Genomic DNA, 27,905 nt, shown 5'->3' with positions numbered 1-27,905 from the left:
AGCCAATTACTAAGATGATAACCTCCATTCCTGGTTTCAAAATTCCCATTAATTAACATAGTATATCATAGACTCTTCTTCAGGGCTCACTGAGTTCTAAGAGAGTTGCCTCTTGTGATACTACTGGAATTATTGACAGAATGACAAGCCTGTTTTTAATAATTTTAGATGCAGCATCTCCAACATGGGAGCAGCTGGAAAATGCAATGGTTGCTGTAAAGACTGTGGTACATGGGCTGGTGGATTTCATTCAGAATTACAGTAGAAAAGGCCATGAAACTCCACAGGTAACTATATTCAATTGTTGCGTTATGTGTCTTAACGTACATTTACTGAAAGATGCAGTAAACTTTGAAAGATTAATATTGATTTGAAATATTTATGGTGTTTTCTGTGGAATCATTGATACTGTTATTTACTGCATTTGGATTTTGAGAACTTAACATTTCTGAATATGGAATGCAGCAGAGCTTCCTGTAGTGAGATCTATACAATGGCATAGTACTTAGCCCATCAACAAGAAATTTCCTTAGTTTTCTGATTAAAGGTGCAAAATGTAAAAACATACCATGTCCGGGTTTTGTGTGTTTTAAGCCTATTAATGTAAACGTTAGATTGTAAGAGGAATGTCTTGTGTTTTGTTCTGTTTTTCTCTAAAGCCACAACCAAATAGCAAATACAAAACAAGTATGTGCCGAGACCTTCGACAGCAAGGGGGATGTCCAAGAGGAACAAACTGTACATTTGCTCATTCTCAGGAAGAGCTTGAAAAGTGAGTGTGGGAGACCTTTTTCTTGGTTTTTTTTTTCTTTTTAATTTAAATCCAAGTAATCTCCATAGAATTTTGGAAACAGTTTCTTCTATACATGTATTCATTTGGAAGGATTTGTGAATCTCGTGACAACACTTTACATGAAGTTGAAGGAACAGTAAAGCAATGTCTGCAACGTAGTTCCAGTTTTATTTTTTATTTTACCCTGTATGAAGTAAAATTTCCTTTCCTGAAACTGAGTCTAGCCTCAGTGTCTGCCAGGGATTGGTTATATCACCTACAGGAGAGAGACTGTTAATTACATTTTAATTGATTAAGCAGTAAAGTGAGTTAATTGAACAGTATGCAGCATCTGCGTTCTTGAAGCTGTTGTCACCCAAATCCTTTTTCAGGGAACTGCAGAAATGGATCTTCTAAGAGGAGAGATGATCTTTGGTTACAAGGAAGACATTGATGTTCTGTTTTCAGAGTGTTGAAAATAAGCACCAGTTTTTGAAGTCTTGTAACTTTTGGATATCATGTTCCTCTCAATCTCTTCCTTTTGCTAGTTTTACAAATACATTTAACTCCACAATAAGCATTTTTATAATTATCTATGTTTTGTGTGTGTTTGTACATGTGTTTATAGATACCGCTTGAGGAACAAAAAAATCAGTGCAACAGTGAGAACATTCCCCCTTCTAAACAAAGTTGGCGTAAATAGCACCGTCTCAACCACAACAGGAAACGTAATTTCTGTCATAGGAAGCCCTGAAGCAACAGGGAAGATGGTGCCAAGTACTAATGGAATAGCTAACCTAGAAAGTGGTGTTCCCCAGTTGATTCCTCGCTGTGCAGACACCTCCTTGAGAGCTTTGGAGAACACCAAGAAGGGAGGGAAGACGGGAGCCAATGGCCAGAATGTTTCTGGATCCCCTACAGAATCACTACCTGAAAAGTAGGTAACTTTTTTCCATAAAGAGAGCTAAGCACAACATTTTGCTTTTAGATTATTGTGGAGGTTGTGGGTGGCAAACAATAGATGCTGAATTCTGGTCCTGGCTTGCAGTTGTTGCTGGTGCTCACTGGCTGCAGAGTTGTGTAAGATCTTGTACTGCAGTGCAGATACCGTTATACAAAGCCTGTGGATTCAAGTTGTCAGAACCGGCGTCGGTTGTTTTAGCTGTTGAATACTCCCATGCAATATAGATAAAATGGTAAACCTCTCCCTTTATCTTTTATTGTTGTTCTCTGCCTGGTATCTTACTATTGGGTTATTACATAGAAATAAAACAAAAAAATTGCACTCAAAGTTTGATGTTTCCTGAAACCAAGAAGGGTGCATGTAGTGCTTATTCCCTCAATAATCCTGGAAACATTTTAGTTTTGGGGGTTTCCCTTAAAACTTTTTAGATACTTCTCCAGAAAGCGCTGAGCTTTCAAACAACTTTTCAAAGCCTTTCTCTTTACCAGAATACACTTACAAGTGGTATGTAAGCTTCTAGGTACATACCAAAACATTTATATTTGCTTTTGAGTTCTCTTAAGAGAAAGTCTAAGATGCAATAGTAGTATGAGTCTGGGGTACGAAAAGCAAAATTTCGGAGGAAATGACATGGCCCAAATTTCCATATTACAAGGGAGTGTGCACGAAGAGATGACTAACTGAAATAAGTAAAGATCTGTTTAATGATTTCTTGGTAATCCTTTTCAGTAAAATTGGTTCTCCACCCAAGACTCCTGTAAGTCAGGCAGCAGCTACCTCAGCTGGTCCTCCTAATATTGGAACAGAAGTTAATTCTGTGCCTCCAAAATCCAGCCCGTTTGTTCCCAGAGTACCTGTCTACCCTCCACATTCTGATAATGTTCAATATTTCCAAGATCCCAGGACTCAGCTGTCGTATGAAGTTCCACAATACCCGCAGACAGGTGAGTGAGATGAGCATTGAATTAAAAATAGCTCTGAACTTTTCTCTAGATAAGCTTGAATGCTGAAAAATAACTTTTATCTCAGTGTTGTGGATTTTTTTTTTTAAATATCAGCTGAATCTTCACGTGATGGAATACTGATGTGATCTGTATGGAAGGGACCTGTAGTTTTCTCCCAGTGTTGGTGGTTCTTGTCTCTGTGTGCTGTGTGTTATGCAGCTTGTACCTCAGCATCCAGGAGAACCTGAACCTCAAAGTCTCTCATCTACTTTTTCCTTTGTTAGCATTTAACGGCATTTATTTAGGCTTGCTCACCTCATGCCCTATCTGTGAGGGTATCCATAGACAGGATTCAGACCCAGAGGCATAGCATGCTTTTACAGTGAGACTTACACATCTTTGTGCTTGCTCAAATGTTTTTGAAAGGTTTCAGTCAACTTTTTAGGTTGCAGTGTGCATGTTTATATTCAAGCAACCAATTACATGTTACAGCATCAGGTCATTCACAAGCCTAAAGAAAAAAGAATAAGCCGAGTGTGAAGTGGTTATTTAGGGACCTTTGTAATCACTCTTTTGGTTGTTTTTTTTTTTTTTAGCAATATAGCTTTTTATTTTAGAGATAACTATTTTAACTTCCTGTATAAAGAAGTGGTTAAGATGCTGTCTTTTCAGTTACATAGTGATACCATAGTACATAGGAGCAATGGCAGAGAAACTCTGTTTTCAAATTGGGTCAAGGTGGTAAAGGGTCAGCGTTACATCTGCAAATATGGTGTCATACATAAAATTATGTTCCACAGAAAAATGATAGGGTCAGTAACAGGTTTGTAAAGTGTGACTCTAAAGGTACCTATCAACACTATACAGTTTTAGAAGGTGTAAAATTCTGGGTCATTTGTGGTTACATTAAATATGCCTTTTTCCAATTTTTAAGGATATTATCCACCACCTCCAACAGTACCAGCTGGTGTGGCTCCCTGTGTTCCTCGCTTTGTGAGGTCCAATAACGTTCCAGAATCCTCCCTCCCACCTGCTTCCGTGCCATATGCCGATCATTACAGTACATTTCCCCCTCGAGATCGACTGAATTCTCCTTACCAACCTCCTCCTCCGCAGCCGTATGGACCAGTTCCTCCTGTCCCTTCTGGAATGTATGCTCCAGTTTATGACAGCAGGCGCATCTGGCGCCCACAGATGTACCCACGAGATGATATTATTAGGAGCAATTCTTTACCTCCCATGGATGTGATGCACTCATCTGTCTATCAGACATCATTACGTGAGAGATACAACTCTTTGGATGGGTATTACTCTGTGGCTTGTCAACCTCCAAACGAACAGAGGACTGTGCCTTTACCAAGGGTAAGTGAGAACCAGAAAGGGAAGATGTCTTGGTTCTGAAGGTCATTACTGAAAAGTTGGTAAATAATTAGCATAGACCTCTGCTGTTTATTTGGGGTTACAGTGATCAAGACGTGTGACCTGGACAAAATTCTTGTTTTGTTTTTAACCTTAATAAAATGGGCTTGAAAATAGACCACTCTATTTAATGGTCTCTAATAGAGACCAATCACTCCAATAGACCAATCTGCATAAGGACCAGAGCCCTGCTGCCTCCTTTAATTGCCATGCATGTTGCTTGAATTTACATATTTGAGATTTGAGTTGCCATACATGGGCCAGGTGGTTCTCCAAATCCTTGTGAAATTCTTCTAGCGATACCAATGGAAGGTTACAGACCCAAGGACTTTGGGGGTCCGAGTGTGTCCCCTGCCAGTATTTGCCTTCGGATTAGAGTATGATAGGATACACAGTCCTATATTTATTATTGCTAGGAGCCTTGTGGTCATTTGAAGACTGGTTATGATGAGCAATTAAGACGGAAGCCGGAGCAATGGGCGCAGTACCACACACAGAAAACTCCTCTGGTATCGTCAACCCTTCCTATGGCAACACCATCTCCAACACCACCTTCTCCTCTCTTCAGTGTAGATTTCAGCACAGAGGTGGGAAGCCAAAGAACTTCCTTATTTTCCCTTCCTGTTTCTGTAAGATGCCATTTAATATATCTAGTAAAGATTTTCTACCTGCCATCTGTTCATAAAATTAAATTAATCTTCTAGCAAAAGTAAAGCAATATCTAATAATGAATGCATTCAATTTGATATTAAGGTGATGCTAAACATGATTGTGGAAAAAAGGTCAAGAAGTGAAGTGATTCAATTTACCATCACTAAAAGAAATGTAATTTTATTGAACTAGCTTTGTGAACCTCCAGGTTTTTATGTAGGGAACAACAGTTGTTTTCCATTGAGAAGGACCTTCCCTTTTATACTCCAAATGGCATTACGACGTGATGAGTAGACTGAACCAAGCTGCAAATGCTTGTCAAGTCCCAGAGAATATGTATCTCTTAAAAGTGGCAAAAGGCATTGGTAGAATATTGTGTACTTATGTGATAAGTTCTGTAAACAAGAATGGAAATGCAACAAACAGGAATAGTGTGCTTTTGAAGAAAAAAAAATCTTATATTTATTTTCTATATGTGTAAATTAAATGCATCCAAGAAACTATTTTGAGAGCGACTGTGCCAAGCACTCTGTGCTGTGGTTTGACAGTTCTGTTGATGATATTTGAGGTGTTAGACTCGGACTACTCAGAAAAGGTCTTGTATCGTAGGTGTACCTGAAATCCCTTAAGGGTGCATTCAAGATACATCAGGATTTAGTCCTTTTCATCTGGGTTGAAGGATTCCAAGTCATACTTCTATCTGTCGCTGGCTTATACATGAAAGGAAAATGCATGGCTTCCTCTCAGTTTAATTACTGTAGGTACTTGCCTGAAGAAACCTGCCACTAACATAGTGACACTGATTTCGGTCTGTCACCTTGGCAGACCAGGCAATTGTTTGTGGTGGCAAAGCTTGCCCTTCTTTGACAGCTGTCAGCTGCGTCAGTTTAAAATTTGACAGAACTGGTTATGTTGTCCCTAAGTCAAGTCTTGAATACAGCTAGAACTCCTTGGTTGACTTTTGTGATAATTTAATTCAATAGCACTAAATGTCTTTTTTTTATTTTAAGACTGAATTCCCTGTTTTTATTATTCACTGCTTATTTATTCCCTTTTCCATAGTTCTCGGAGAGTGTCAGTGATTTGAGTGGAACTAAATTTGAGGAAGACCATCTCTCTCACTATTCACCGTGGTCTTGTGGCACTATTGGCTCCTGTATAAATGCTATCGACTCAGAGCCCAAGGATGTGATTGCCAATTCAAACGCCGTGTTAATGGTAGGGGTTTTCTGCATCTTATCTCATTAGTGTAATGATATTTATATGCTGAAGTGTCTTCTGTTTGGTTAAACAAGCCTTTTTTTAATGTTGATAGCTTCTATTCTTAGTATTTTCAAGTAGTTCTGCCCATTTGAACTTGTTTGGAATATCTTTTCCCAGTTTTGTAAATAAACAATGCGTTTACTTCAGTGACAGAATGTAGTGCCATGCATAAAATTCTCAGATGTCTGAAACAGCTATTTTAATAACAGATCTCTGTAAATCAAACTTGTAGCTAAAATGTTTTGAGTAGATGGTCTGTAAATTGGTAAGAATTCATTAATTTCAAATGTGTTCTCTGATTATTAGAGCGGGATAAAAATTTTTGATTACATATTTCTGTTTGTCAGAGTTCTTGATATAAATGTATATGTGTACACATACATCCTTACAATTTCTGAGGTGTCTAGAATAGAATATGCTGCAGTGGCAGGCCTGACTGGTTAATACAGGGCCACTGTGGCCAGTTCAGAGCAGGTGTTTCCATTGCAGAAACACATTTCCTGTTTGATTTAAGTGTAATAGTCCATGCTCTATGAATGAATCACTGGCCTTTTCAGGATTCCAAGATTTGTTACATTGCCATTGTTTCAGAAAATCTTTACTCTGAAGTTAATCCCAAGAGCAATATACACTCACAGAGAAAAGTTGAAATCCTGGGGACCCAGGATAATCAGCATGAACTTAATCTTGGCTGTTTTGTACCCACAGAGAATCTGTACGAACTATTTTCCTAGACTATACCTCTTACTTGGTTGGAAGGCACATTCTCCTCTAATAAACAGTTTAATGGCAACAAATGTGTGAAAATAAAATACAATTTATTTTTTATAATCCAATTTCCATGAGAGAGGAAAAAAGCTAGCTGAAAGACTTTAGGGAACAAAAAATACATAGTATGAATCACAGAATACAGCTTACCTCTGGAAGAGTAAGAGCTTGTGCTTTTTGGAGACTCTCTGCTATATAAAGCAGCAGGTTAGCTTTATGTTCTGTGAAGCAAGTGTAACCAAATCTCATCCCAAGCCTTCTGTGATACTGCCTCCTTCAAGTATAGGAAAGGGTACTGAAGGACTTTAAAAGCATACCGGAACTTTTTCTGCCTGGAAACACAAGTTTGGAAAGGCAAAATTATTTCTTCTAGCACTGACTGTAGCTTTCTCGTGGTCAGTTTGTCATTAAAGGGCAATAATTACATCATTGAAGCCCATCTTGGCTCTCTAGTTGGACAGATTTGCAGCACTGATTTCAGCACCAATAATCAGTTATTGGCCAACTGAAGAATCTGAATAAACTCAAATGAGCCCGTGTATCTTCTATCTCCTAAATATGTAGGATTTGGACAGCGGGGATGTTAAAAGGAGAGTGCATTTATTTGAAACTCAGAGAAGGGCAAAGGAAGAAGATCCTATAATCCCATTTAGCGATGGACCGATCATCTCCAAGTGGGGTGCAATCTCCAGGTCATCCCGCACGGGTTATCACACGACAGATCCTATTCAGGCCACTGCTTCCCAAGGAAGTGCTACTAAGCCCATCAGTGTATCAGGTACAAGTACAGGCTTCGTATGACAATATAGCATACATCATGAGCATCTCGCCCTGTTCATGCTTACTACAGCCATGAAGATGTAAAGAGCTAAAATACCTGTATATCCCACTTTAAGAACAGAGAAGATAACGCATGGTATCTTCATTTGTTACAGATTATGTCCCTTATGTCAATGCTGTTGACTCAAGATGGAGTGCCTATGGCTCAGATTCTACTTCATCAGCACGTTATGCAGAACGGTATGGATGTTTTTTCTATGTTCCATTAAATACGTTTTCTATAGCTTGCTGTTCTTCAAAATCCTGAATGTGGGGTGAAAAAAATCTGGAACTATTAATAGACTTTCTTAATTTTAAAGTAGAAGATTTTTTTTTTTTCCAGCATAAAGCCTTGGAAAAACTAGGTTAAAACTTGTGTAGTCTTTAATACTTAATGCAGCTAATAATACCCAATTACTAGCAATGTATCCCATGAGAGACCTAATCAAAGTATTGGAGTCAGGTACTGCCAAGCTGTCATGTCAAAATCTGGAGTCCTGAGTAGCTTCTCTCAAGTTTTCTTGGCACATCTTACCCATATGTAAAATAAGGATATTTGCCTCATATAATGCCTTGAGGTATTGTGAGCCCCAATGAAGACGAAGAGCACATTACTTTAGTCACATAGTTTCTGTCCAAAAATCTAACACTGATAGATTAATGAAGTTTATAGTTGATTTAGAGAACTTGTTTTTAATTCCTAGTTTTGCCTTCTTTCTCTTAAAGGGACAGATTCATAGTTACAGATTTGTCTGGTCACAGAAAGCATTCCAGCACTGGAGATCTATTGAGTATTGAATTACAGCAGGTAAGATCAGATATTATACCATGTGGTTTTTTTAATTTTTAATAAAAAGTGATTTAGTAAAGTAATTTTAAATAAATTTTCTTAGTGTAGACTGCAGAAAATAGTACAATTGACAAAATGATCAATAAGGGTTAACTAGATGCTAGTCCTGCAACACTTGGCTTAGTAATGATGCATCAGGACTGCTAATTTGAGCTGTTCCATTGACATCAGTAAGGCCATTTTTGGGAATAAGTGGTGGGCCTGGTACATGTCAGCAAATGCAGAACAAAATGAATGCTCTGCGTTAAGGGAACACATAGCTATTCACCCAGCAAGAGAACTGTTCTTTTTGTAAGCTGGTTTATTTTGCCATTTGACAATACATGGTTTAAGTGTAGTTGTTGGTAACTGCTGTGTTTCTTTCCATAGGCCAAAAGTAACTCATTATTACTGCAGAGAGAGGCGAATGCACTAGCCATGCAACAGAAGTGGAATTCTCTAGATGAAGGCAGTCGTCTTACCTTAAATCTTTTAAGCAAGGAAATTGATTTGAGGAATGGTGAGGTAAAGGAAGGGGTAATTGGGATGAAACAAATCTTTGAGTGTTTCTGTATATGCATAAGTGCATGCATTTTAACTAAGAGTTCAAACTCTTAGTTTTAATATTCCCGAATATTGATAACACATTCTGTGCAAGTTAAGTTACTGTTACAAAATGGAAAGAATGTGACAATACATTTTCATGCAGCCATTACTTTTCATTCTACTTGTACATGTTACAAATCTAAACATTCTGCCAATGGGCTCTACAGAAACTTCTACTGCAGTATTCATTTTATCTCTCTGTTTCAGTATTTTAATGTGATTAGATTTAGCTTTTTATCCTATGTGGTCTATGCCCGAAGTTCTGTTTGTATCTAACTAGCTCTTTTGTATTGTAGAAATGTGGTGTCCTAGAAATGCATCTTGAGTGTTGTGTGAAGCAGGTGAAAAGCCAACTTGATATTTACAAAACATATTCTTTTTTTTAGACTGATTATACTGAAGACTGTGCAGACACAAAGCCAGATCGAGACATTGAATTGGAGCTGTCAGCCCTTGATACAGATGAACCTGATGGGCAAGGTGAACAAATAGAAGTAAGTATAAAAATCCATGTGGCTAAAGACATCACTGGGTCCTTTCATTAGTTATTAAAAAAACTTGTAAAATTTCTTTGTGAGTTAGTAATTATGTTGATAGCAAAGCCTTTTGTTTCTGTCTTTGTAGTGATATCAAACATTTGCCTGATTTTAACACTAGGGGTCTCATACTTCTCCTTCAGATACCTGGCGGTTAATATTACCAGAGTTAAAAACAGCTCACTGTGTTCTTTGTCATAGCTTTCAGCTTTTTGCTCTTTATCTTTTGACAGCATTAGTAATGATGGGGAGTCTGTTCCCTTCCCTTTCCCCTCCAGGGTTGAAACTGGTTAAGGATGTTTTACACTGAGGTTTGCATTTAAATGTGATCATTTAATTTAAACTTTATGCTCACCTGATTCTAACAGTAAAGTCATTCAAATCATTGTGATCCAGAGTTCTTTTGTTTTCATTACTGATTCATTGTTCATTTGCAATTCTGTGCATCTGCCCTAGTTTCTTCTATGATATTTCCTCCTTTGCTGTGCAGTCACAAAACATTCTGGTGTTCATTCCAAGCATTAGGATCAATTGTCCTTTTTTTTTTTTTTTTTTAAAAAAAAAAAAGCATTGTACACTTAGAAGAAATCAAGGTTCTTATCTGGAACATATTCCATAATACATTCCAATACTGGCTTACAGTACTGGCTACAGCTCTTGTTTGCTTTGCTTGTGGTATGTGATGCAGTACTGTAGTATGAATTCTGAATTGCCATTACATGATGGAAGGACCTTTAGCCTTTCCTCTCCCCCTAACTATTGAAAAAGCTCTCACTGTCTTTATTGCCTCCTTTGTATCTCACCTGATAAATAATTTTTTAGCAACTGATGTTTATACTACTCTTGCCATTCACTGGCATCTTTGAATAATTGATTTTTCCTTTTTCCTATAGTAAAATGTGGTATGAATATGGTATGAAATATATAGAGAGAGTATGAAATAAGAATAAGGAGTCTTATGATGAGACTCCCACTTCAGTCGGCTTCATGTAGTGGAACATAATAGGAAAATTTAAAGCTGGTAGCGACAGTATTGATGGACGTTTCTCCATTTCTTCTGTAGGAGATTCTGGATATACAGCTAGGTATCAGTTCTCAAGACGATCAGCTGCTCAATGGAACAACTGTAGAGAATGGGCACCCACTAAAGCAGCACCAGAAGGAATCTATGGAACAGAAGAGACAAAGTTTAGGTGAAGACCTTGTGATTCTGTGAGTGTTAGACAAAACAGCAGTGTCTGCCAGTATTAGACAAACAGCAGCATCAGAATAGTTGAAGCATGATTGTTTAAGGATGAACTACGTACCTACTCAGACTTGGATTAGACATCTGCATTGTGTGTACATGGTGAAGTGAGAAGAACCTGTTAAGAAATAGAATTAGGTCACAAATATGAAAATTACAGGATGGTACCACTGTTCGTATGCATTGTTGTAATCGTACCTACTGAAACGTGTCACAGCTGTTAAAAATACCTTTCACATTCAGTAAGCAAAAAACGCAGAAGTATTTTTATAGTTGATAGAAATTAAGAAAAACTTCAAAAGGTTAAATGTCATACTGTTTGCACAAATCTCCATAGAGAGGTAGTTTTTAAAATACACTATTCTAGGTTTATATGTTCTGTAGTCTTTAATGTGTAATGCAGCCTTTGAAAATGAGGCAGACTGCATTTAACATCTTGAGCGTACCGTTCCATGGTAAGATGTTTAGCCTGTTGCTAAAAATGAGTTTATGTCAGTATTTATTTAATGCACACAATTCAGTTCCGGATACATGTGCATGTACTTGTTTAATATTTGTGTAACTTATTTTTCTCCTCAGGGAGGAGCAGAAAACAATCCTGCCCGTAACTTCTTGCTTCAGTCAGCCGATCACAACATCTGTTAGCAATGCAAGCTGCCTGCCCATCAGCACATCAGTCAGTGTTGGCAGCCTCATTTTGAAAACCGCTCACATTATGTCTGAGGATAAAAATGACTTTTTAAAGCCTGTTGCAAATGGCAGGATGGTTAACAGCTGAAAGGCATTCATCTTTCCAGCTTGTGACCACACCATGGAAGCATTTACACTAGCTTTTTATATATATAATATATATTATATAATGTATATTTTTTTTAAAAAAAATAATATTGGGGTCATGCATTTCCTGTGGACTCTTTGATACTTCAAGCCCCTCTCGCATTAGCATTCTGAAGAAAAAAAAAAACTTACTTTACTAGGGTAAGGCGTTCACTTTCCACAAATGAATGGAATTTGGACATTGTTTTACTTAAGCTTAAAGCAGCTTTTTATGAGTTTGTAGCAATCCGGTGCGGTATCTGAGCCATTCTTGTTTAAAATGGCTTCTGTAGAAAACTAACAACTCAGTTATTTAAACTAGCAGGATCCTACGATGATACATCTAGTGAAAGGAAGACTAACTTATTTGTCTCTATTTTGTTTCATGAGAGAAGAACTTGTGTCTTGTTGCAGCTGCTTTTTCTTTAGTTGTGGAACTTTGCATGGAGTATTGTTTCCTGTTTGAAGACTGAGAGGTGGAGATTTGGACTTGAGACTTTTACAGGGTTAACACACCATTAGCTTTGCACTGCTACGTTATTTGCAGGTCTGTGGTGCAGTGCTTTGCTGCAGCTTTTTGTTTCCATTTCCCCCCCCAATTTCTGCTTTAGTACTGTAGATACACATACACAGGCTATTTGTCCAAGTAAAGTTATCAGAAGTAAACCAAGTGCCTAAGTCCTCCAGCTAATGTACTAGGTATTGATTTCCCCAAGTTATACGTGAAACAATTTTCAACCATTTTGAGAGGTTATGCACTAATGTAACAGCAATTTTGGTTTTGTTTTCTTTTTTTTATTAATAGTTCTCAACTTGGAGATTATAGAATCCAGATGACTTGGCAAAAAGTATCAGGTGCTCTTGGCTTTCCTTTGAAAACCCTGTATGTAGTGTTTGCACTGACTAACAAGATGGTATTGCTGTTTTTTGTACTGTTTTGTTTTTAATTTAAACTAAATATTGGGAATTTAAGGCGGTTGTATTACCTTTGTTAAATGTTGTTAATCATAATTTTGTATTCAGGTTTAATTTTTGCTTGTTCAGTGGCAACTTATTTTCAAAGACCTTGAAAATACAATAATATAGCATTATCTGACCTTCAGAGTACTGAAAAGTGTATGAATTTATGCCCTGTTAAGATGTGACTGAGAATCATGTTAGACATGTCAACTGAAAATTGGTTTTCATAAATACACGCGAACTAGAGCCCTGGGCATATTTTTTTTGAGAAGCGTAAAAATCCACTTTTTTTTAAAAAAAAAGAATGCAGGACTCTCCCTCCTGATGATTACTATCTTCTTGTTTGTCCTCTTACTTTTCTTTGTGACAAGTTTTACATTTTTTTTATGTTTTTATTAACTTCTGTGAAGTTGTTTACTCTGAAAATTGTACTGGAATATTTTAAGCCAAGCTGATCTTTCACCAGGTGTACTGCATGTAAGGGCTTTTCCTGCTAGCAAAATGCTTAAAGAGGATCATGTTACTGGTCGTCTGAGTTGTTATTTTACAAAATCACAGCTATGTGGTCGGGTAAGATTTTGATAACTGTTTTGTGCACGCTTCTGGGGGGTGGGGGTTGGCATTTCCCTGAGGGTTACTGATTAGACTAAGTAAATATTGGTGTTTGATATCTCTCCTAATGAACCTGTCCATTAAATAATTATGTTGTAAATATACCTGAAAATCCAAGGGTTAGTTTTGATATTCTGGTGTCAGTATGGAAGATCTTACACATCTATTTAATACTCAAATGTAAAGGAATGTATGTAGAAAAACAGTCAAGTAGTCTTTTCTTAGTTTCCTTTGGCTGTTGCTGTACCTTCCTATAGCCAGTGCCACCTCATAGCTAGGATTAGACTGATGCTTTGTCTTCACTTGCAACTTGAAGTGAATGGATACAAGAACCAGACCACCTTTGTCACCTTAACTTATTTCCTATTGATGTTAACTTTAACTTAGAATGTTAGACATAAATATGATTGTTGTATATTTTATACCAAGACCATTCTGTAAATACGAATTTATATTACTTTTGAAATGCTTCTGAGATACTATTATTTGCTGTACAATGTAATTCCAAAACAGATATGCAAACAAGTATGTCTCTTTCATGGATATTTAAACAGTGAGATCTTCCATGTTGAAGGTGATGTAATTTTTTTAAAAGATTTTTAAATTTTAAATTGCTATTTTGTTACAAAAATAGAGAAAATATAAAGGTTTGAGAAGTCCTTATTTGCCCTCAGGGAAAGAGCCCTCTGTGCACCAGAACTCCACAGAACATCTTCAGCATGATCTGAGGGTGAATATATACTACATAAATTGATTGTGTATTTACCTTAACTTTTTAATTTTAAAATTGCAATTTTAAAAACTTGGTTGTGCTCTGCTGGAGGGGGATTGGGATAAGCTGCTTACACACATTTGCCTGTTTGTCCAGTGAAATTACATAAGCCTGACATACTCCTGCCAACCATATTGGCATATTTAAGAACAAATGTATCTATAGACTCTTGTCTGCAGCAGGAGGTCCCATGATATAGCAGTTCTCTAGGATGACCATACACTTCATATGGAAAGTTGGTTCTTAATTGAGGCTAGGGTTTTTTTAGTTGAAATTTTAATATATGGAATGACAGGCAAAAGAATTACTTGGGGGATTTAACAGCATGTCAGCTTTGTCTTACGGTTTTAACACGGACTGTGTGGTTTTTGCCATGAAACTATGCCCTCCAGTGCCCTGACAAGGAGAAGCTACAGGTGGGAACCTAGTTCTGGCTTTCTTCTTTGGTGAAGTTTCAGCCCTCGTCCCTATACAAACAAGTATGTATTCAGTTGTCTAGATGTAAATCAGGTGCCTTTGGGCTATGGAAGGGCTTATTTTCTGACACCGAGATGTAGTGACTTATCTTTGTGTGTTAATAGCAGTGATTCCCATTTAGGTTTTGGCCTAACTTACCTGTGCTGTCAGAAAAAAAGGCCCATAGCAGATTGGGGAAAGAGATTGGCTCTTTTGCTTTGCTTGGACAAGCATTTTGGGTTGTTTTGGTTTGTTGTTTTCTTTTCCCCACTTAGGGGTACAGCAGGGATTTCACATGCAAGAGAGACAGGAATTATTAGTATCTAAGTTAATTGTGTTGCCTCACTACCTGGATTCATTCCTTGGTTTGCCTCATTTCCCACATAGGTCTTAATAGAGACTAATGCTTGTGCTGGGAGAATGCTTGTGTGAGAAAGTAAATATCTGTACATTCTTAACATATACTTATAGCAGAGTGATTGCCCTGCTACTGATATTTTGTTCCTGTAAACAGGTGACAAGAAATGAATCTTAGTGTTTATGCAGATTTTGCATTGTAGAATGTATACTAGACCCTTCAAAGGAAAGGTTAGACTCTTTGCAAAGCAAACTGGCGTTGGTTCTTGGTAGTCTAGTACAGGGACACTAAAGTTTGACATTTGATTTAGGAAAAAATAAAAGTTGTATGCAGCTGATTACGTTAAATAAACTCTTAATTGCTCTTTGTAGAAGTCTAATTTGGAAGGTTTTAGTGCTTTGATAACACAATTGAAATTTTAATTTATCCTGTACTCAAGAGCTGAATGCTGTTCTTGTATAATAGTGTACTAGGCTGGATGAGGTACAAAATAATGCACAGTGGTCAGAAACAGCTGAGGAAAGAATGCTTAAAATAACTTGATCTAAACTCAGAATAGTTCCAAACATTGTTTTTGTTGGCTTTTTTTAAAGCACAAGTTGTCAAGTTGTACCTGTTGCTGTACATAAACACTGTATGCCAGCAGCTCCTTGATCATATTTGTGAACAGAATTTTCATTATTATTAGACTGTTATTCAAGGAAGATGTTGAATTTGAGAGTGTAACAAAATGAAAAATGATCGGGTTATCTATAGTATGTAAAAGTCCATTCTTTATGTTGTGGTTTAAGCCCTTTGTTAGGAAATTCCCTCTCATTGAGGGACCTCTTCTGCAAGCAGAACACAATAAATGTGCTTTTTTAAATGACCCAATTTTCCAGTATAAATGAACAGCTGACTTTGGCAGTAGTCGTCACCGTGCATCTCTTTGCTGGCAAGGGAGCACGACAAGGAAAAAAAAAAAATCCAAAACTGTCAGTGGTGAGATGAAACAAATCTGAATAATCAAAATGACCAACACCTGAACATAATACTACACCCTGTTATTTAAGAAGGATGCTTGTGGAAGCTTTTAATCACTCAAGATTTTGCTGTAAAAGCTGAAATAAAACAGAGCCTGGCTGCATTTATTACTGCCGAAAGCCAAGGTCATTTGCACATAGCCCATCAATTTATCCAGAGTAGATCTCAGTTAATCCAAGGCATGGAAATGCATGCATTTTCTTAGCTGGGCAAACAAGTACATTATACGGTAGTTGTGATACAACACACGTGGCTTTTATTTGTACTGCACATACCCACTGTACAGCCACTCAGAAGTATTGTGGTTAGCTTGCAGCATCTGCTGTCCGCATTTATACTGTTTACTGCGTATTCTTTTCCCTGGAAGTTTTAAAGAAAATTTTTTTTTTCTTGTTGCATTGATTACATTTTATAAATTTGCTTAGCTGGAAAGTTTGGGAAAAGAGGCCTGTTTGTCAATTGTACAACCGATTGTGAAGCTCTAGTGTGAATATTTTTACGTCTGTATTAGACATTTTCTTTGCAAATCTATTGTTCGATTGAAATGTAAATGAAATAAAAGATGGTGTACACCCATCATGTATAAAGCAGGCACCATCGCTACGATGGATTTAATGCTCATTTTTATGGCGCATTCTCAGCTTCTATTTAAAACTATAATTTAAAAAAATCTGTAAAATGAAATGGGGATATATGGGGGAGTAAATTCTATTCCGTTTATTTCGGTTTTGAGTTCCCAATGGTAATGTTTCCCTTCGTGTTAGAAGTAGGGGGGCCCCGGCGGCGGGGTGGTGCCGTGTGTGTTTGCCGTAGCACTGAAGTGAAGAGGTTGTAGCTTTGGCTGGTCACGGAGTTAGAGCATCCTGGTTTTCAGTGTTTGAGAGACTTGATGGAAGAAGTTTGCAGTATTGACATGTATTTGCATGCACGAATAAAAATTATTTGTCCACCTTAATTGCCTCTCTGCCTTCAGCCAGGGGCGGGAGGTGTGGGACTGGGGCGGGCGGGCTGTCTGTCTGTCTCTGTCTGTCTGTCTCTGTCTGTCTGTCTCTGTCTGTCTGTCTCTGTCTGTCTGTGGGCCTGGGGCGGGCTGTCGGTCTGTCTGTCTGTGGGCCTGGGGCTGTCTGTCTGTGGGGCTGTACCTGTGTCACCACACCCGGCGGGGCGGGGGAGCGGTGCCTGTCTCCGCCTCCTCTCTCCCGCCGGGCCGCCTCCTTCCCGTCGTGCCCCGCGCCGGCGTGAGGCGGCCCCGGAAGGCGGCGGCCGGCGGGTGAGGCGCCGGGGCCAGGGTCGGGGCGGCGGGACGCTGCGGGCCGGGGAGGGTCGGGGCACCGCTGAGACCGGCCGCTCGAGTCCCTGCAGCGAGCCGGCCTCGCCCGGGGCGGAGCGGCGGCTGGCGGCGCTCCCGGGGTGGGCTGGAGGGCGGCGGGCCCGGCCTGAGGCGGCGGGGAAGGGGCGGGAAGGGAGGAGGGCTCGGAGGGAGGGGGCGGCTGGGAGCGGAGCCCCGGCCCTTTCCTGCTGCAGCCGCCCGGGTTCGCTTTGTGCCTTCGCCCCGTCCGGGCCGCGGGTGAGGAGCCGCGGGTGTGACGCTGCGGCGGCCCGGGGCCGTGCCCGGCTGCAGCGCTGAGCTCGGGGCGCCTCGGCCGCCTCGCTCGGAGAGGTGATCTCGGTAATCCTGGGCCATCTGTTCGCTCCTCCATAATCTGCTGCTTCTGGGGTTAACTCTTGCAGAACCTGCCAGCGATTGGCAGAAAAAGGAAAAGCCCTGCTTGATCCATACGTTGCTCGGGGTGCCCTTGTCAAATACCCATTAATAGGGTTGACTTGTCGAGTCCTGCAGGATTAAGCGTGAGCCCAAATCAACTGCTTTGATTGAAATTGCCTTTTTTTAAAAAAAAAAAAAAATCTAGACGTTTAGATGTAGTTCAGTGCATCACAGGTCCACAGCCACGTACCTGACCTTAGTGGCATGTCCTTCTACACCTCTTGCCCCTCACCCAGGAAAGAAGAGTAGTTCCCAGGCATTTTACATCTCCGTCAGGGTGAGATCTGATCAGCAGCACTTCCAGAGGATTGTGATGGAAGGAGTCAGTGGTGAGAGAGCCCCAAATTTAAGGTGCTCCGTGGTTCTTCAGCTTGCCATCGCTTTGAAACATCTAATCTTGCGGTTCTGATGGGAGAGGCTTACAAAGTCTGTAAACGCTGATGCTGTCAGTCGCTTTAGAGGGCAGATTCAGCTGTTGTTAACTTGTGTTTAGCAGAAGGTATTTTGGATTTAAAAAATGTTTAACTCAGGAAAGTGAGGATTTTTAATATAGTTGTAATCGCTTTATCAGTGTGACAGCATCTAATTTCAGTGTTGTCCATACAAACAGGGTGCTGTTGACTTCTGTGAAGATGACCGATGTGGTCAGTGGGCAGGTGAAAAGATGACAGATGTGAAGATCTTTCTTTTGATATGTTACTTATTTGCCTGGAAGCGATGCTCATGAGCACTGACTGCACCAACCATTTGTATGTTCTGTCTCCATACACAGGAAGTACATTTTCTGTGTTTGAGAGTAACCTTTCTTATGGTCACATACATACGGTTACATTTTCTTTAAACTTTTTTCCTCGCATGTGTTATGTTATTTAAATGTGCTGGATTTCTGAAAAAATTTTTCAGATTGTCTTCAACAAGTTGAATTAATATAATCGGAAATTTCTTCTTTCAGGTTTTGATAGAAGCTTGTCTCTGAAAGACTGGAAAAGAATAAAGGTCAGAACATTCTAATTTTATTAATTATATTGATCATTTTTCAGCTCAAATAAATCATTGTTAAAATAATGCAAATAATAATGGAAATTTAAATTTCAATAACTGGGAAATCAACCTCCTGGAGCTGTCTGAGTGAGGGTGATAAGACTCCTGAATCACAGTCAGAAAATTCATTCTCTATAAATGAGAACACACATAAAGTGTTTCTGCTCTAGCGAGCCTCAAAACAGTTCTATTCCTAAAGGTTTTTAACTTAAGTGAGTTTGAAATTGTGACTAAGAATTAACTCACGTGGCTGACTGCACTGTGGGCTGTTTGGTAGTGGGCTGTAAACGGTTATGTGGCTAAAAAACTGCTCTGAGGAAGGAAGGGACTATCATTATGCATTTAAAGTGGTATCTCTCGCTGCCTATTTGAATAAGAGATACATTCTCTATTTTATTAATTTATTTTTTAGAACATAATGACTACTTTGGATGATAAACTGCTTGGTGAGAAGCTCCAGTATTATTACAGCAGTAGTGAGGGCGAGGATGAAGACAGTGAGAAAGAAGATAAAGAAGGGGAGAGCACCATTCCTGAAGGCGTCGGGGAAGTAGAGCTCAGCAGCGATGGCAGTGCAGTCAACACAGGTATTGTCATATCAAACGAATTGTTTTGCAAATACTTTGTTTATTGGAAGATTCATGTGTTTTTCTAAAACTAATTTTTCAAAATTAAAGTCCTGGGTTTAGGGTTTATGCATACTTTTCCTGCCTATAGTCTAACCTTATTTTTAACAGCTGATTCTTTATTTTAATGTTTGACTTCTCTGAGAGACCAACATTATATCTAAAGCAGGTAGGCATTGCATACAAAGCTGATTTGTACAATTTGGTTGATAATGTGTAAATTTCTTTCCTGTAAGCTGCACAGTTAACTGCTAACAGGAGGGTGCTGAACGAGTACATGAGGAATAGAGAGAAAGTGGCCAGGCTTTCCCAAAATCACATTCTCTACTGCCACAGCACAGACACAGTACGAGTCTGTGTGGATCGTTGGTGTGATCCAGAGGGTATTTCTTATGTTTTTATGAAAGACTGGCCCTCTGTGTTTTACAGTTTCACTAAGAATGATGAAAAATCTTCCCTTCTTTCACCTGAAGGAATAACGGAAAAATTAGAGTGCTAAACTGGCATACTTAGAGAGGACCTGCAAAAGTAACTCCAGTGGGCCCCAGCAGCAAGGTGCAGTCTGTAAGAATTCGCACGATTGTACATCACAGAATGTACTTCTGTACGAGGGCATTGGCAAACTTAATTATACTTTCCCATCATTATTTTTGCTCTTGTGAAAAGCCATGCTCACAATAGGGGAATTCTGGAGGGCTGGTGGTTCTATTTCAAGAGCACAGATATTAATCTTCAGAATAATCTTTGGGACAATTATGAGAGTAGCCTAGTTAGATAAGCTTTAGTCTTCTTACGGAAAAAAAAAATACAAGCTCAAGGACATGTAAATGGAAAATTACTTCTTTTGTTTCATTTCAGCATTTTGCACTGTATACAAAAAGCTTATGACAGGGCCACTGTTTTACAGTTGACATAAATTATTACTTGAATTTTAAACAATAGGTCTAATTTTATTATGCTTCTATACCAAATGCCTACATATGTAATTTCAGGTCCCAAAGGAGTCATTAATGACTGGCGAAGATTTAAACAACTGGAAACTGAACAGCGGCAGGAGCAGCGCCGAGAAATGGAACGACTCATTAAAAAGTTATCTATGACGTGTAGATCTCACTTAGATGAAGAGACTGATAAGCAGAAGCAGAAAGAGCTTCAGGAGAAAATCAATGGAAAGGTAGCATGGCATGAAGGAATTAAAACGCCACTTAAATGTTTTAAAATTTTCAGTTTCACCATTTGTGTTCATGAAGCAGATAGGAATCCTTGTTTTATCAGTAGATATGTATCGTTTCTCCCTAGTAATAGGAGCACAGCAGCAGCATAAGAGGTGCATTGTAACTGTATTTGCCAGTTTAATTATTTTGCATTTTAGTGGTATTCCAAGAGCATTGCATTTGCCAGTGTTAAAAATAAGCAGTTTAGCTGCTATACTGAAGAAGTCCAAATCCTTCTCCCAGATTTCCCTTCTCTGTTCATGAAATAAGTCAACTTCAGGGGATTAATCTGAAGAGTTGTACAGCAAATCCATGGATGCTGCCTCCCATGCCTAAAACAAGAGTTCAGGAGTCCTTACTGATTTCGTGTTTAGTAAGTGGATGTTGAGAATTTAACTTTGACTTTGAGCTCCAAAGATAGAAGGCGTTGGGGAGTAGTAATGGTTTTAATCAGCTGGGCTGTGTAACTAGCTCTTGCAGTTCTAGTCAGAGAAGTTACTAATTAGCAGACAGTGTTTCTTGCTTTCAGATGATGAAAGTTGGCCACACTGTCCTATACCTTGAGTGATGCCAATATGTTTTACAAAGCAAGTGAACAGATACAAAATACATAAAATCCTGTTAATTTTAGTTCTACAGACAAGGTGTAGTGCATTTGGTTGCCGAAAAATGCTAACTGAAAAACTAAATTAAAAAGCTAGTGAAAAAGAAGCTAGACTTAGGTCAGACTTGGTATCCAAATCAGCGCTCGTAGCTTAGTGAAAGCACCCAGGCCCCATTAACCTGAATTAAAGTGAGAGCCTGGAGCAGCCACTTGTGTTATTAGTGCAGCTTGTGGAAACTGGAATACCCAAGGCTGAAATTGCTGTTCCCACTGGACATGGTCTCTAATTAGATCGAAATGGAGTATAATACAGAGGGTGCTTGAGCCTTCATGGGTTGCACTTTGCTGTTATTAAAGATGAGTGACCCACATTAATCCTCTTGATTTAAATTCTCATTATATAAGTGACCCATATAGTGATGCAGATCTTTTTCTCTTTTCCATGTATCTTTGCATGTGTTTTTTAGATGACGTTACAAGAATATAACATGATTCACAATGATGAAGATGATGAGGAATTTTTACAGCGATACAGGAAGCAGCGAATGGAGGAGATGAGGCAGCAGTTGTACAGCGGGCAGCAATTTAAACAGGTTTTTGAGATTACCAGTGGAGAAGCGTTTTTGGACACGGTTGATAAAGAGCATAAGAGCACCCTGATCATGATCCACATTTATGAAGATGATATCCCTGGCACCGAATCCCTGAACGGCTGTATGATCTGCCTGGCAGCTGAGTATCCCACAGTTAAATTTTGCAGAGTAAAGAGTTCGCTCATTGGTGCTAGCGCTCGCTTCACTAACAGCGCTCTGCCAGCTCTGCTCATCTATAAGGCAGGGGAGCTCATCGGCAATTTTGTGCGCATCACTGACCAGCTCGGAGAAGATTTTTTTGCTGTAGACCTGGAGGCTTTTCTGCAGGAATGTGGTTTGCTTCCAGAAAAAGACCTAGTGCTCCTGACTTCTATACATAATCCGTCTGCATGTTACAGTGAAGACAGTGACCTGGAGATAGACTGAACCGCTTACACCCAGGGCCAGTAGGTGTAGTTGTACTGTGGGATGTTCTTGTGCTAGGGATTGTTCTCTTTCTTCCATAGTATGGGTATGTATTCTTCCCCTTCATGCACTTTGACTTTTGCTCGTTAAAAATTTGTTAACATAAGGAATTCCTAACATTTTCTTAAATTAATTCAATAAAGTACACACTTAAAACAGTCTTGCTTTTATGCAATTCAAATGTATTTTTCTAAACATGAAGTCCTAACACAATTCAGTAAGTTTAGGGAATTGTATATTGTCATTTCTGTTCTCCAGATCCCTTAGATTTTTTTTAAACATTTTGTTCTCAGATCAGCTGTGTATGGTTAGTCTCCTCACAGAGTTCCTGAAACAGTGTGATGTGAATACCAGTTGGATTGAGGTGTGACCACTACTCACTAAGACAAGAATTGAGACTGTAAATAAACAAGTTTTTTAAGCATTCAAGACTTTATTAACCTGGACCTGAACTACTGCCAGTTAATAGTGCAAGGTCCCTTCTTCTGCTCCCCAGTTTGCAGTCCCCTTCTTGAAGGTCCCCTTCTTGTTCTAACACTTGGCATCAAATTTTTGTTCCTTTCTCACAAATAACAACAGCCCCTGACTTCATCCTGAAAATTACTTTTCATCTGGAGAGAGTTCTTTTTCCTTTAACCTTGCCTGAGACTTAAATGAGAAGATCTTCTTTCAATTACAGCTCTTAATACATTCTTGGGTTCCAAAATACCCACCCTTAGAGTTCATAGTAGTCACTTCATCAGAAAATGATCTCTGCCTCTTAAGAGAAAGACTGTTATAAAGAGCTCCAACATGGGTGCTGAATTGCATCAAGGAGAAATTGTTGGCAAAATGCAAAATTAGGACTTGAATGACCTCAGAATTTCATCTCTCTAAGATTACTAAATCAGTGCTAAAGTTCATTTCTGTCTGCCTTCACATTCTCTGCCTCAGTTGGGTGGTCATCAGCTGTGTTTTGAATATTAATAACCCCTGGACCTGACAGCTGGCTGGATGGCGTTGTGGGAAAGCAACCTGGAGCCGAGAGGACAGGTCACCAGGACAGGCGTTCGCTGGCCCCTTCTTCCACAGCCGATTGCCTTCTCGGAAGCTCAGTATCCAGTTTCTGCAGAGTAGTCAGCAGGATCAAAAACGTTACCACTGGCCTGGTTTTCCTGTGACAGCAGCTCTTTGGGAGCATTTTTGCACCATGTATCAGTGGAGTTTGCTAGCAAAAAAAATCTTGTGGGGTGGGGGTGAGACCTTTGTGGAGGCTGCAGTTTTTCCCTCTGTCCTTTGTAAGAAATAACAAATAACAAAGGTCTCCTCAAAAGCACCCCTGCAGCTGTTTCGGTTGCCCAGTGACACTGATCTTAAAGTTCTCCTCTTCCCCAACCCCAGGGTGACTCCCACTTGGACACAGACTCCAGGCCCTCCAGTGCTGGCTGAGCCCAACGTTACTGCTACTGAACGCAGCGGCTGCCTATCGCGCTGCCCTCCTGCAGCACCTTTGGCATTGCCATTTGTCAGTGATTACGGTTTCATTAAGGTGTGTTTATTTATTTTGTTTGTGCTCTACTTCCTTCATAAATCAGATCATAGTATGGGGCAGTAATTTTCCAGGTTTCTGTGACATTACTAAGTTCACCCTGCCTCCAGCCGGCCTGGTGCTGCGTAGCTGTGAGAGAGCCTGGGCAGCGTTTGAAGCCGTTAGCAATTGAATGCAGACGCAAGTGCAAAAACCTGCGCTGATGCTGAGCAAGGGGGAGGCTTTGCTGGGCAGATCGTGGTGTGGCTGAACTGCCCAAACGGCGTCCCAAGCACAAACGGCACATGGGACCCGTGCGCTCCGTCCTTAGTTATTATTTAATCCTTTGCTACGCAATTTGATATTACAACATGTTTGCTTTCTCATGCATTGCTTATTTTGCTTGTTATTTTTTAATTTTGAGGAAAGGCTCTCATTACTTCAATATATGACCCAATGTAATGCTGTGTTTAATGATTAAATTTAATTGCAAGTTTTCTGTAAGGCACTTTGGAACACCAGGAAGGAAGGCAAATGTCTCTGTGTAAACGCTAGGTTCTTAATAAGAATGGATCTTAGGGTAGAAAAAGAAGAATTTGTAATTGTGTCTATTTGAACTATGTTTTAAAAACTAGTATAAGCAGAAAAATAAATAATTTGTAATTAAAAATTACTGAATTGGCACAAATTGTAGCTCTTTTAAGGAAACTGGCAGAAATCCAGATTTTAAAATGTGGTAAGAGATTATTTCTTTTCATCTCAGAACTGCAGAAAAAACCCATGAAAGTTAAATGAAATTAAATCATTGAGCATGGATATCAGCACATTTAAAGAAAAAAAAATCAAAGTAGCTGTAATTTATATTCAGGATGAGATTCAGTGAAGTCTGTCATGCAGACAGGGTGCGTATTAGCATCATAATAAAACCTGGCTTGGAGAGGGGGTTGGGGAGAGCTGACTGCTTGAGTTGCTTTGAATTTTTATTTTTATAAAGTGCTTTTTTTTTGCCCCTATGGCAGCAAAACTGTAATAGGATCAAAACCTCTCCCGCTGCTCTGTGTCGGCTGGCCTGCAGCAAGGTGACTCTTGGTTATTAATTTCCAGCGCTCAGGTATATGATGGATGGTTTACAGTGCCAATAGCAAAAAGGAGAAGAAAAAAAGGTCTGAATCCAATTAATCACTGATCTGGAAGAATATAATAAGCACGAGGAGTAGAGAGAAGATGTGGGGTAATGCTGCTTCTGGTTCTCAGCACAGGCAGCGCAGTGTGAGGAGGCCGAGGAGGCCAGTGGCACTGCTGCCGACGCTTCTGTCTGTTCTTGAAGCAAAATCCTTCCAAACTGACCAGCTGGTAATTGTGTGCCCTAAAAAAGCCAGCATTCCTAATGTGCGTTAAACAATATGACAAAATAAAACTAATTTGGAATAGGTTGGTTACTAATTCGTGTCTGTCCCCATCCATTCAATACCAATAAAAACTACAACTCCTACCAACACCGTATCTGTAAATACTCTGGTTGAAGTGTTGAAAGTCTGCTTAATTCCTCTAAATTTAGATGTGATCCTGGCCTGCAGATTAAGAGTTGGGGTATATTTATAGACACATATAGGGGACTAAAGTGAAAAGGAAATTGTATGAAAACTGACATAAAATAGAACTGGTTTGAAGTGTTTAACTTGGCACCAAGAGCGTCAGGTTTTTGGTTTGATCCACGTGCCTCTCCTTCCCCCACAGCCCTTGTACTCTGTCACCTTCATTTAAATTGATGCATTCCTGCTAAATGGTTCGGTTTGGAATAAAGGATGCTTTTTAATTTTGTCAAAGATGTTTCATCTCTTCTGGCCCAGCAGCTTCCCTGGCACGTAACATGGCTCTTGGCAGAGAGCTGATAGGCTGTGGCAGTGGTTTTCGCTGCTGTGCCGGGCTCTGGTGCAGTGGGCAGTAAAAATCAGTCAACTCCGATGGGTGAAGGGGCTGCACGCTCGAATAGTTTGTGTCTAGACCTTGCCTGGCCTTGGCCGAGCGTTCTGCCTGCCCACGGGCAGCTCTGCGGGGACCCGGGCAACAACGGCGGGAGGGAGTGGCCAGGGCCAGCACGGGGCTGTGAGCCCGGGCAAGTACCAGCCTGGGAGTTCATGTCCCTCGGCGTCTCCCCGTTCTCTCACCAGCAATTCTGCGGCTTTTTTTAGCACATCAGATGAAGTTGGTCTGAGATATAAACATTGCTTGTGAGAGGCCAAGGGAGTCCAGAGTCCTGGTGCAAAGCGTCTGGGGTCACCTTGTCGCATACTGGCAGAGCTGTGTGGGCACCGATCACACTTTAACCTTCTTCGGATGCAATTCTGCCAGCATCTAAAAACCATAAATAAAAGCAAACTTTCTTAAATCTGTTAGTTTCAAAGGGCAAGAGAGCTTGGAAAGCGAGCAGCTGGTCCTGGAAAACGAGGTTGGTATTGATCACCTTTAAACGTTTTAAGGCATTTATACTAGTTGTGTATCTAAACATGGCTGTAAGTTAACGTGGGTTAAGTCCTAACACACCAGACTTCCTCCTGCTGAGATGTTACGTGCCCTGCCTATGCTGTCTGTCCTTTTTTCAACCCATTTTCCATCCGCTACTTCTCAAGCGCAGGACAAATGTCCCGGCGTGGCCCAGGTGGCTCTGGCTCTTCTCACGGGTGGCGGCTCTCCGGTCGGTCAGTTCTGTGCATCCCCTTGGCTGCAGCCTGGCCTGGTTTCCACCCTCCAGATCAAGATGGTACGTGTACCCAGTCTGTCATCTCTGCGTCTGATTTTAATCTTCAAGAAGTACTATAAATAGGAGTTGAAAAAACACTTGTCAGGTAGGTTGTGTTGCTTCTGGGAAATGTGTTTTCGAAAAAGCAGCCTACGGCAGAGAGGGCAGCCAGAAACAACGGGTTTTACAGGAGGCGTAATTCTCCACTGGGAGAGAGGAGTGTAAAATCACCTGGGTTTGTTCACGTTTAATGATGTTCCAATACAAACAGCAGAATTTGGCCACAGGATGTACGAGAAAACAGAGACAGCTGCTTGGCGAGGAATGAAATCACGGGATGAGCTTAAAGCTCATGGTGCCAACCTGGGTGCCAGGCAATAAGGGACAAGATTTAGAAAAGAAAAGTTTATACTGATTTGTTTTGGCTTCCGATCTACCTCATCTTTATAAAATGTTCAAAATACGCCTTTGCTAAAAATCCAAAGAAGCGTTCCTGTGCAATCGCTGGCGTGACTCACACCGCAGAGGGGCCTGCTGGGGCTTACACAGATGGGGGATTGCTTTTCCACTCAGCCTTGGGGCCCTACTTATTTGTGCCACCATGGGGTTTAGATAACTTTCCGTCATGGATCTTGATCAGGTGCAGGGCTGAAGGGGTACGGGCTGCCCGGAGAGGGAAACCCTAGAGCAGCTGCAGCCTGGCTGCAGCTCTTCCCTCTCCTGCAGGCACCGCTTTGTGTGAAAACGCATTGCAGACACTTGATCTCCCTTGGTAGGTCTGCTCTGGTCAGTAGTGACCTCCTGCTCGGTGAATCATCGCTGCAGAGGTCACACAACCACAGACCGATGTTTTTCTCGGTGCTGCTCACGCCGCACGAACACAGGCAGCGCCGTCCTCCTGTCCACGTCCGTCCCTGCATGGGCAAGCTGCAGCTGGGCTCCTCAGATGCACTTGTTTAAAAAATCAGAGGATGTTCTACGAGCTGTGTTTACCACAAGCTCAAACAGAGAGTACGTTTGGCAGCGCTCGCTCCTGCGCCGTCCCCAGAGCTCGCAGTGGCGGGGGGGCCTGTGGAGCCCTTGCCTTGGTTGGGTGATGCTGGTGGATGCACCAGACTAAACACCAACTTTAGATGCAAACTACTGACTTCCACCTTGGATGTGGCTGCACGTTGTGGTGCACAAGCTGAGGTGAGGATGTGAGTGAATACAAACTGCCATAGCTGAAAGAGTAGCAAAGAAAACGCAAGGGCTCAGCAGCGCTGGGCTGGGGGGAGCTCTGTGAGCAGGGCTGTGGGTCCCCAGGCTCGCGGGGGAGGAGGTGGCAGTAGCGTGTTGGATGCTTTGCCTGCCGTTGGTACGTGTTGGTCCTAGAAAGAAACAAATTCACAGCTTTTCCCGCTAGCAGAAGGGTGAGGTGCAGGAGGGAGATGCTTTGCTGGCCTGGCCTGTGCCGTGTGGGAGCTGGTGGCACAGCGGGAAGAGGTGCCAGGTTTGCCAGTGCTGGCTCAGCTGAGCTCATTCCTGCTGAAACGT

At 40.6% G+C, this 27,905-nt stretch overlaps 1 protein-coding gene across 11 annotated transcripts in view; it reads left to right on the top strand.

The window, feature by feature from the left end:
- The window catches only part of RC3H2 (ring finger and CCCH-type domains 2), a 36,393-nt gene extending 14,113 nt beyond the window's left edge, over positions 1 to 22,280 (top strand). The window contains exons 8-24 of one of the 11 annotated variants that reach the window (XM_074846480.1): positions 169 to 287; positions 660 to 772; positions 1,401 to 1,709; positions 2,466 to 2,680; positions 3,615 to 4,042; positions 4,516 to 4,686; positions 5,813 to 5,968; positions 7,346 to 7,559; positions 7,717 to 7,801; positions 8,327 to 8,408; positions 8,820 to 8,954; positions 9,422 to 9,529; positions 10,635 to 10,764; positions 18,532 to 18,575; positions 19,033 to 19,207; positions 20,239 to 20,420; positions 21,532 to 22,280. In XM_074846480.1, coding sequence (XP_074702581.1) covers positions 169 to 287; positions 660 to 772; positions 1,401 to 1,709; positions 2,466 to 2,680; positions 3,615 to 4,042; positions 4,516 to 4,686; positions 5,813 to 5,968; positions 7,346 to 7,559; positions 7,717 to 7,801; positions 8,327 to 8,408; positions 8,820 to 8,954; positions 9,422 to 9,529; positions 10,635 to 10,764; positions 18,532 to 18,575; positions 19,033 to 19,207; positions 20,239 to 20,420; positions 21,532 to 22,083 — 3,218 coding nt within the window. In that variant the 3' untranslated portion in view covers positions 22,084 to 22,280. Of the gene's footprint in view, positions 1 to 168; positions 288 to 659; positions 773 to 1,400; positions 1,710 to 2,465; positions 2,681 to 3,614; positions 4,043 to 4,515; positions 4,729 to 5,812; positions 5,969 to 7,345; positions 7,560 to 7,716; positions 7,802 to 8,326; positions 8,409 to 8,819; positions 8,955 to 9,421; positions 9,530 to 10,634; positions 10,784 to 11,396; positions 16,770 to 16,992; positions 17,085 to 17,346; positions 17,484 to 18,531; positions 18,576 to 19,032; positions 19,208 to 20,238; positions 20,421 to 21,531 lie in introns of those variants that run through there. The other 10 variants (XM_074846479.1, XM_074846481.1, XM_074846483.1 and 7 more) reach the window with 10 other exon arrangements.
- Positions 22,281 to 27,905: the final 5,625 nt, after the last annotated feature.

The sequence above is a fragment of the Strix aluco genome, chromosome 20 (assembly GCF_031877795.1).
Source record: "Strix aluco isolate bStrAlu1 chromosome 20, bStrAlu1.hap1, whole genome shotgun sequence".
NCBI lineage: Eukaryota > Metazoa > Chordata > Aves > Strigiformes > Strigidae > Strix > Strix aluco.
This window is presented reverse-complemented; position numbering and strand designations above follow the sequence as displayed.